At 39.8% G+C, this 10,649-nt stretch overlaps 2 protein-coding genes across 11 annotated transcripts in view; one reads left to right on the top strand and one right to left on the bottom strand.

The window, feature by feature from the left end:
• The window catches only part of Tty (tweety), a 52,939-nt gene extending 52,774 nt beyond the window's left edge, over positions 1-165 (bottom strand). For all 8 annotated transcript variants that reach the window (XR_013009602.1, XR_013009604.1, XR_013009603.1 and 5 more), the window contains exon 1: positions 22-165. The gene's annotated coding sequence lies outside the window, so the exon portion shown is untranslated. The remainder of the gene's footprint in view (positions 1-21) is intronic.
• Positions 166-240: 75 nt separating this feature from the next.
• Positions 241-10,585, top strand: LOC143212085 (L-lactate dehydrogenase). Of its 3 annotated transcripts, none has more exons than XM_076430413.1 (5): positions 241-484; positions 8,021-8,150; positions 8,225-8,690; positions 9,538-9,779; positions 9,896-10,585. In XM_076430413.1, exons 2-5 carry the CDS (start codon positions 8,025-8,027, stop codon positions 10,058-10,060), a joined length of 999 nt encoding a protein of 332 aa, XP_076286528.1. In that variant the 5' UTR covers positions 241-484; positions 8,021-8,024; the 3' UTR covers positions 10,061-10,585. The 3 variants fall into 3 exon arrangements, with proteins under 3 accessions (XP_076286528.1, XP_076286526.1, XP_076286527.1); XM_076430411.1 differs by lacking the exon at positions 241-484 and adding an exon at positions 4,109-4,267; XM_076430412.1 differs by lacking the exon at positions 241-484 and adding an exon at positions 6,117-6,705.
• Positions 10,586-10,649: the final 64 nt, after the last annotated feature.

Raw genomic sequence — 10,649 nt, 5'->3', positions numbered from 1 at the left:
GAGTGAAATGGTTTCGCTTACCTTGATTTTCTGTGAGTAATCTGAACACTGACACTAGACGGAACGACACACACTCCGCACCCGACGAAGGTCCGAGCTCGACTGAACGCCGCCGCGGAGTGGGGTGGCGCCACGGCCAATCCCAGCGTACTATGTAGCACGCGATCCCATCTTCCTCTTCCTCGCGTAACTCGTACAGCGGCAATCAAAAGTGAGTGCACGCTACCGCGCGACAGTGCTCTTTAAATTCGCGAGGTGAAACCGTAGAACGCGACACTGCGACTTCTCAGCAACAGACTATAGCACTGTGATATCACATCCGTCATTTTGAAGATTGTATAATAGAATATTGCAGATGCGACGTACTCTTGGAACACGGCGTGTTATCTGAAGCCGGGTCTATGAAACAGTGGCTTTTTTTAGTGGTTTTTGCGGTGTCTTATAGTGGTATTTTCAACTGATTCTCTCACAGATATTTGACTAAGTATGTTTCATTCCGTTTTTAGACAGTCGATTGAAAGAAATTAGAAAACAATTTACCACCCTCCTCCCCCGAAACTAATTAATTTTTAACATTCGATTGCTTTTAAATTACGGTGATCCATAAATAAATTGGTGTAAACTGTGGTACTTTATAAATGTGTGGAAAATTCGGAGGAAAATTTCGGATGGAACGAGGAGGACTTATAATTTCATTGGTTTGAATATTTTGCGGTGAAAGTTGAATAGTTACCAAGCTCTTGGATCGTAATTAAGCTGCAAATTATTCGAACGGAAAATAGGAAACACAGAACGTATAATTACTCTCGGGCTGATGGTTCTTAATTAATTGTGAAAATTGTTACAGTATATTTTAAGGTAGTCACAGATGATTCTTGCCGTTTCTTCCATAAGGGATAATGAGAATTCACGCAAGAATCATTTGCTCGGTAAAATATAAATTTAGCGCCATTACACGTAGTGGCAAAACGCTGAAACTTGTAGACCATTTTACCGTCAGGTAAAAAACGAGATATGTACCACAGACGGTACTGTGGTGAATTGGCGGTTGTCGATAATGTATATTTCTATATTAGCAAAGTACCTCTCTGTTGGTAAAATTGTCTACAAGTTTCAGCGTTTTGCCACTACGTGTACTGGCGCTAAATTTATATTTTACCGAGCAGATGATTCTTGCCGGAATTTACATTGTCCCTTATGGGCAAAACGGCACGAATATATTGAATCGTATAAGACATCATTTTGCAATGTATTTTTATACATACTCGCCGTTAAGAACACTATTTCCATATCTTATCTGCAACTACTCAACTATAAATTCTATGTAGTTGTATAAATAAATGCATAAATAATTTGTTAACTTTGTAAAGAATGTCCCAACTCAAAATTTTGGGATCTCAATTGAAAAATTTCAATGAACCAACGATAATAATTAGACTGGGGATCTTTATGCAGGATAAAAATGTTCTGCATTGATTCTGGGAAGCAGATGAAGTAAAAGGAAAATTGATTTTATCCCCTAATGACTTTGTTACATTATAAAAACAGTATTACAATGTTCTTAAACTTTTCTAATCTTTTACTGTTTTATATTTAATTCAATAAATTTTTTCATAAACGTATAAAGATCCGCAGTTTAATAATAATTATACCCGCGGTCCTAATATGTTATAAAATCCTGAATCACCTGTCTGGCTGTCGACAGTGAGCAAATATAACAAGTCTCAAGTGCGACCGAATGAATCATGAAGATTCATTCCATCGATTCACGTTCGAGCCCAGAATTTATTTGATTACCGAATGACGAAATCACGAGCGCACTTTCACTGACGCTGTTTACTTCGAGGGCCAAGGTTTACCATTCGTCCGGAATGGCTGCGATCGTTCCACGATCATCCAATTGAAATTCATTCGCTTCGTTTTTACAAAGCAACATTAAATAGTTTCCCTTTCACTACTTCTACGACGTTGTGTTAATGGATCGATAACCAGCACTTCGAGTCACTTGAATTTCACGCGACCGTTCTTATCTCACATGTATAATCATCGCTAGGGACACACTACCATTGTGCGGATTGCAAATTACCGGTTATGTATGTACTTCGCCAACAAACTCGTCGGAAAGTAAAACCGATACATTAACTAATTAAACAGGACTGAAGGAGGAAGTGGAACGACTGCGTACGCATACAAAGTCACGTAGTGTTCCTTCATGCTCTTGCGAAATGGGTCATCCTGTTTATTTCGTCAGACGAAACGCGGCCGAACGACGTTCACTGTAAATCCTGATGCTCCGAAATACCGTGAACAAAAACTTAGCACGTGTTATGCACATATAACAACTTTAATATGTTACACTTCCGTCCATAAATTACCGGACACTTACTTATCTTCAATAGGTATTTTGATTATATGTACCTATTAGACTAAATTACTATTTGAATAAATGTTGGGAAAAAGAGATTGAGAAATTGTGGGATAATTTCATAATATAGGTCCTTTAATAACAGAAAATCGTCTGCAGCTTAATACGTATATGGGCTTTACCAATTGTCCGAAAGCTGACGCAACGTGCGCGAATTTCCACGCGACATAAAATTTCGTTAAACTAGCAATTGCGTCATGAAAATGACTGAGATCGTGAAGATATTCTAGCAACTCATTGACATTGACAGTGCTGACTGTACTGTTAGGATAGCGGTCAGAGCATTTAATGTTAACGTGACAATGGTCAGTTCGGTTGGGAAAATGGAAGTAGCTGTGGAAGGAAAACCGATAGTTCAATGTCAGTTTCAGTTATTATTAGACTGCGAAAAAAATATCAATGTACCATTTTCAGATTTTTAAAGGCATTACAGAAAGAAACAAATTACACTTTCTGCTGTAAGTAAAAGCATAGAATGACGAATAGGGAAACACGTGCTGGCAGTTCTACGTGATCTTGATCATGATCCTTTCAGGCGCTTCCAACTTTATCGTTCTCTCTCTCTCTCTCTCTCTCCTCATCGTTCTCAAGTCTCGCTTCCTAGTGAATCTCTCTAGACAAATACAAGAGTGAAGGATGACGTGCTGAGAGACACGTTCGACCGTTTCTTGGATTTGATTCCGACAGGTTGTAAAGGCGGTTGGAATTATAGCTGGTATCGTTGCCAAAAGCGCAGTCAGCGTCGGCCATGTGTTCCGACGTAATCAGACCGTTTCCGAGACGCCTCACTGAAATGATTGTGGTCTGCTTTTCGAGTGCTGACCCGAGATTCACTGATAAACACTGTGGCTAGCCTTCCTGGCTCTGGAATTCATTCATTGTTGCTTGAAAGGGGACGTACAATGTTTAAAAATTGTTAAGAAACTTTTACTTGGTCGTGACAATCTAATTTGTATCTAATCTATGATATCAAAGTGACACCAATCCTTTATGAATTAAAATATTGCTTTTTATCGGCGCAATGGTTCGATCGATTTCTACACTAAATATAGCTATGTTGTTGTAGGGCATTTTAACATTTTAGTGTAGAAATTGATCGAACCATTGCGCCAATAAAAATATTATTATTATTCTAATTAAACAAGTGCGATCGATGAGAATCCCTCCTTAAAATATTGCTTATCCTTATTTTTTAAGACTTTTTTATGCTCTCTGGGAATTGAAACCTCATTTCGAAAAATTAGTAAATATTTTAGAAAATTTTTGAACATATTAAATTCTTTCTCTCAAAATATTCTAAAATGTCGAAAATTTACTTCCTCGCCTGACAAGTATACTCTTCACAAAAAGATTGCGATTTCATCATGACGAGTATCTCCTCATGACAGTTACAAGATACTAAATAATTTCGGACCTAATTCAAAATTTTTGTTACGATCCTGCCAAAAAGGATCATGATCGAACGTAGATCTTCCCAGAGTTATCCACCACGTGCTACTCATTGCGTCATTATTATCGCGGTATACTAAGCCAGAAGCTGCATTGCTAGCGATGATTCAACATTACGGGAACTCACGGCAACGTATGGCAATCCACGTTGCTCGGCATCGCGCAATCGCATTCGCGTGAATACGAGTTGATAGTGCCTCCATGAGATCCTATCGACGTTCCTGCCAGATGATAAAGCTTCCTGTAATGTGATAAGAGTGCGGCTAGCTTAACAGACGCTGGACAATTTCGCGACAAAGTGAACTTGTGAACTATGATGTTCTTCAAGGTGTGCAGTCTGTCATCCAGATGCAAATTACCGCGGGGACTTTTGCTTCGGAGAAACATTCTCGAGTGAGCGAGACAGTACATATTTATTTTCATTGTGACCAATCGCGTACGTCTTCCCCCCACCTGTTGCCAGACGCTTTCGTGAACTCCTGATGTCTTGCATAGTGACACTAATTGCTTGAATCAGGATTACGCCTTCTTGCAATTTTGAAACGAAGATGAATCTTGGTTGAATATATGTATTCTCATTTTGTGCATTCATTTGGATGTTTTTTCGGTGTTTGTACAGTGAGTGTACACAATATTCGCATACCTTTAAAAAGCGAATAACTCTTTCGAAATTGGACCCAACAGTTTGACTATTTTTTAAGGGTTATGATTTTTACATTTTTTATCTGTGCCTCTAATGAAAATTTAGAAGGTGCCTTTGGTAGATCTACGTAAAAGTTATGAACGTTATAAAAAAATTATTCTAACATCTCGAAGAAAACTCAAGCTGTTAGGACCCATTTTGAAAAAATTATTCGTTTTTAAAAGGTGTACGAATACTTTGTACACCCACTGTAAATGTTCTCATGAATGAAGAGGCATTTTTTAATTCTATTTTTGTAATTGCTCGGACGTTCCCCAACATTTGCATTCATCGTGCAAAATTTTCTGATGAAACGTTAGAGTCGCTCGCTGTAATATTAGCGCAGCGGAAGTAACAAAGTGAATTTGGGATTACTGGGTCAAGTCAATACACCGCGGCTAATCAAATTCGCAGGAAGTAGATATTTATAAATTCCATTGTTTGTTTCTGTGATGAGGACAGTTATATCGCTGGTGGATTTCACCTGGATCATTCAGATGATAGATAACGTGAATCGCTCGCGTGTTTTAATAACCGAATCGCCTGGATTCCGAAATGTTTGGTCGAGATAACGACCAAAGGCGGAACATACGTGGTCGAAGTATAAACATTATTTGTGTGTTTAAATCCTCGGTTCATATCGCCTTCAGATTAGTATTGTGTTTGACCTTCGAAAGCAGGAAGGACGTTCGTATCGAGACGTTTCTGTCAAAGGTGAACAATAGCCAGGTGTTCATCAGATTTGTTATCGGGGCGAAATTAATTTAGCAAAATTGGTAGGAAAATTTCGCAAGAGATACCATGTTTTTTTGTATCACATATAATGATCGTAGCCTCTCGTGGCGCGATTCTCGATCCTGAGGATTTACGGAGTGCTGAATGAGGGTGTTCGTTGACCTCGGAAATTTTTCCTATGTTCCCACGTGCCGTTCCATTGGCCTGAAGATATACAGTGACGCCAGTAATAAACGGACGCTTTAAAAAAAATTTTACAATATTTTAAATATGTGTGTACGAAGTATTACATCCATTTCGTATCCACCAAATTTTTAAAATCATTGAGAACGGAAATACTCTAGATCGGAAGAAATGTTTAATTTTCGAGTTAAAACAGCTCTGACTGCAAAGGGTGAAGAGTGTCCTAATATTAGGAGTCACTGTACTTTTCGAACCGCTATGTCAATAACCTGGAAACCAGACGCCCACATCCAACGAACGTTTAAAATCGTTTTCATGTTTTTATATAGCTTAAACTGCCTCTCCTTTCACCCCCTCTCTATTCTTGTCTTGTTAACCCTAACACCAATAATGTCAATAGAGGGTGGGGTGTTAAAGGCTTCAAAGGCTCCACAGATTTGAGACCTCCAGCAAGGGATATTATCTTTTATCTCATCCTATGGTGCTCCTAAAATGGAGCCACCGATTTGAAAAATTGTGCAATATCTCCCGCAGCTTGGAAAAAATTCCTACACCTCAAAGATCACTTCCAGATCACCCGGATCATCAACCTGGCCAGTTAAAAAACGATCGACGTCGATCTCTCTCGGATCGAAGTTCCCATCAGCGGTCCAAAATTAACTCTGCGTCCAAGCGCAATAAAACATCCCCCGTGACTAGACATTCCGCGGGTCCCCTATAGTATTTTTAGTTCCCTTCGAAACCAACAACCCGACATCCCGTAGGCAGAGTTTTATTGGCAGAGAAGAGGGATCCAGATGAAAGTGCCGGTTCGGATCGATGAGCGCGTGCACGCACGAGGGAACGATTGCGTCAGCCGACGCTTGCGCTCTTCGTCGTTCCTCGCTCTCTCTCTTCAAATTTTCAATTTTCCGCGTTCGTTCTAACCCATGCCACCGCTTCAAATCAGTTCTAATACCTTTACCAGGTAGTTCCACCATAGAAATTCGTGGAACGTTAGGGGTCATAGTTATCGATCAGGATGCACCGACGCGGCGCGGCGTTCCCCATTTCGTCAGCGGCTCCATAACTATAAAAAGGCGGGACAAGGTCAACAGCGGACAGAAGTCTCCAAGCTGTCAGAGGAGTCGGACGTGCTATAGTGAACGTTGCCATACTGAGCTCACTTCACTGATATTAGTGAATCTTTTTTTGTTTGTTTCATTGACCGAGGAGAAGAAGAAGCTTTTAGGTTGGTGAAAGAAAACTTGTGTTTTTTTTATTTACTCTCGTAATTATAGTGATGTGCGGATCTTGAAGCGAGTGATGTATGTGGGTTACGTGGAAGTTATGCCAATTATGGGATACGCCATTTGGTTTGACGGTCTCTTTCTCTTTCTATGGTGTGCGGACTGGGTCAGACGTGTATTTGTGGAGCAATTGATGCGTTGCCGCATTGAGCTTGTTTAGATCGTGCGTTGGTGATTATTGAGTAATGTGAAACGTTGGAAAGGATGTTTATGATACTTGTTTCGAGTTGAAACTTTTTGCGCTGCTGGCTTGTAACCTTTGTCCCACAGCAATGTGCACCGGTCTCTCGGTACACGTGCTTGGACAGGTAGTGGCATCTTGCGAGCCACGAGCTGTTGTGCTTTTTATCCGCGATTCATTCATGCTAGCCTGAAGTTGTGGATTTCATAGAAACACTTGTTTATTGCGAATTTATGGTTTTTCTGACTGGAATCGTGTTGTGTAATTTTCCAACTTTTTAACGAATGGTGACTCGGAGGCGCCACTAAAAATTGCTGTTCAATTATTTAAGATATTGTTTACATCGTTATTAATTAATTACTAAACATTTTGATATTGTATGAGGTATTATATCAATTTCATATCCATAAAATTTATAAGATCATAATCAATCAATTTAAATGCCATTTAAATAAACTAGAAAATCTTAGATTATAAAAGAACATTATTTAACGACAAGAAATATGTAGCAATACAGCAGAATTTAAAAGAAAAAGTCAAGAATCTGTACCTTATATGTATAGATGCTCATGCGCAGCGTCGAGCCCACACGACCTTTTAACCTTGAGAGTAAAGGCAAACCGAATATTTAGCTGAATATTAAAAACGACGAAAATGAAAATTGATGATCAATGGTTGTGGCTTTATTTAATGCTTATATTTAATGAACTACTTCGAACCGTATGCTATAGAAAAATGTGGACATTTAACTGTGTAAAGTCAAAAATTGAAGCGGTGGCTTCAAGGTCACAGCTACATCGAACTTCAAATGATTCAACGGGAAAGATTAATTGAAAAATACGGATAAAATAACGATTTCAGACACTTTCTCGAATGTCCTCGACTTTTTGATCTTGAATAATTTCATGGTAGAAAATAGCCCGAAAAATCAGCTCAACCTACCACTTAACATTGAAACTATTCTTTCTCGAACCTCGCATCTTTCCACTCTGCCCACAAAATTTAATCGCCAAGACCTCGAAGAGCCCCAAGGTCCCTTCCGACCCTATAATCTAACGAAACGGATTTTCTTGCAGAACAATGACAGCCCTAAAGGACCAGCTGCTGAGCACAGTGACAGAACCGGTGCCAGCCGGCAGGAACAAGATCTCCATAGTCGGCGTGGGTCAGGTCGGCATGGCGTGCGCCTTCAGCATCCTGACAAACGTGAGACCTATTTCAATCATTCTAAAAATATAATCCTAAACCGTCCACTCTGTAAACCAGAACCTTCTTTGCAGAACGTGTCTAGCGATGTGGTTCTCGTAGACGTAATGGCGGACAAGCTAAAAGGAGAGATGATGGATCTCCAACACGGTAGCGCGTTCTTGAAGAACGCCAAGATCAACGCTAGCACGGATTACGCTGCAACCGCGAACTCCAGTATTTGTATAGTGACTGCCGGTGCTAGGCAAAGGGAAGGTGAAACCAGACTGAATCTGGTTCAAAGGAACACCGACATCTTCAAGGGCATCATTCCGCAACTGGTCAAATATAGTCCTAACACGATCTTGTTGATCGTTTCGAATCCGGTGGACATTTTGACTTACGTGGCGTGGAAGCTTTCTGGATTGTCGAAGAACCGCGTGATCGGAAGTGGGACCAACCTTGACTCTGCCCGCTTCCGGTTCCTTTTGTCGCAGAGGCTGAACCTTGCGCCTACGTCCTGCCATGGATGGATCATTGGAGAGCATGGCGACACTAGTGGTAAATATCTCCAAATTATGGTTTATTATAGGGGTGGACGGGTGTCCGGAAATTTTGGTTCGTGTCGGACAGCGGCCCGAAAATTCGTGATACCTCGAAATCGGGTCTGGAATCCGAAATTCTCGAGTACCCGAGTATGTACCACTAATTTTCGGATCCCGACTATTTATTAGTAGACTGCGGATCTTTATGCAAAATAATGATTCTGTCGCATTCAAAACAACGTTAGAATATTTTTTAATTTTTCGTATCTTCCACTGTTTCATCAATCCACAAAAATCCGCGGTCTATTCATTAGTTGAATGAGAAGACTATTATCACTTTCGTTCGAGCATGATGTAGTCGCGTGTTAAAATATGTAATCGCGATTAAGCAAAATCGATAGAGTTTCAGAAACACGCAAGATTGTGATCAAATTAAAAGAAGTCGGATCACGAATGTGTCACGAGGTTGCTATCACGTGACGAGGACGTTATACTAATCGATATGTATGATTCAACGTTTTCCGTTTCCTGTCTAGTTGATCGATAGCTCTTTGTTATCTGAGATAACATTATCGACTGCTATCAATATTTCACTGCTAAGCGCAGGTCATAAACGTGTCGATTGTCTTCTTTTTTTTAATTTCACAGAAGTGCATTCTACTTGACACTGGATCTACCGAGCACACAAAGTTTACATTGTGAAAATGTAAACACGGAATGTATCCACTCGTTGAATTGAATTGTCCCACTGCGTTCTTATACTGCGCCGTTACAGTTCATTGTGATAGTGTATTGTTACAATGCACTATTACAGTGCATTTTCTTGAATTAATTTACATAATTTGAATACTGTTTTTGTTTAGTGCCGGTATGGTCGGGAGTGAACGTGGCCGGCGTCAGGTTGCGCGATCTAAACGAAGACGTTGGAACTGAAAGAGACCTTGAGAAATGGAGTGAATTGCACAAGCAGGTGGTCGACAGTGCTTACGAAGTAATCAAGCTCAAGGGGTACACATCGTGGGCGATCGGACTGAGCGTTTCCCACCTTGCATCGGCCATTTTGCGAAACTCGAACCAGGTTCATGCGGTCTCCACGCTAGTTACCGTAAGTCAATCACTCCTACAATTTAAAAAATTTTCAAAAACAAAAACTATCTCTATCATATATATAATATCAATAATCAAAAATCTATAATATTGATGATGTTCGATGATTTCCAGGGATACCACGGTGTCGACGAGGAAGTATTCCTCTCCCTGCCATGCACGTTAGGCGAAGGAGGAGTGACCTTCATCGTCCAGCAAAAGTTAACAGACAACGAGCTCGGTCTTTTAAGCAAATCTGCAAAGACGATGCACGAGGTCCAAAAAGACTTAAAATTCTAGACAATTGATCTCAGTTTGCTGTGCTAGCGTAATTTATATTCGGCTATGTAAGTCGAACATTTCGTCTCATTTTAAAACCATTTTCTCTCATCGAGCCGGGATATTATAAAATTTCTACTTACTTTTCGTTACTTACCTTTTTTATGACATTTAATATTTAATACGTGAAATGTGTATCCCAAAGTGCCGATCGAAAATTATACATTAAACATTGATGGCGTGTCTATGTGTGCGTGTGTGTAACCATAAAGTATTCTACCGGTGTGTATTCTTGTCGAGAAACTGTGTCGTTTCTCGGTGATCTAACAAACAGTATTCTAATGTTATGTACACATCCGTTATGTCGTATGATACTTAAACAATTAACCAACATGCGAACGGGCATACTTCAGAAATGTAATTTTAGATCGAAAAGATGATAATCTATTCTTGTACTTCAAAATGACTATATTTCTCGGAGAGAAACAGTTACAATAAGGTCCACTGGAGAAACATTTAATAGATATTATACGTTTATTGTAATAATCTGTATAACAATTATTCCCGACCGCTGTCTGCACAGAAAGCACAATGTCCTAATGTTTCCTGT

Source organism: Lasioglossum baleicum, chromosome 9, assembly GCF_051020765.1.
Source record: "Lasioglossum baleicum chromosome 9, iyLasBale1, whole genome shotgun sequence".
Classification (NCBI taxonomy): domain Eukaryota; kingdom Metazoa; phylum Arthropoda; class Insecta; order Hymenoptera; family Halictidae; genus Lasioglossum; species Lasioglossum baleicum.
Note: the sequence above shows the minus strand (reverse complement) of the source record. Positions and strands in the feature narration are given on the sequence as shown.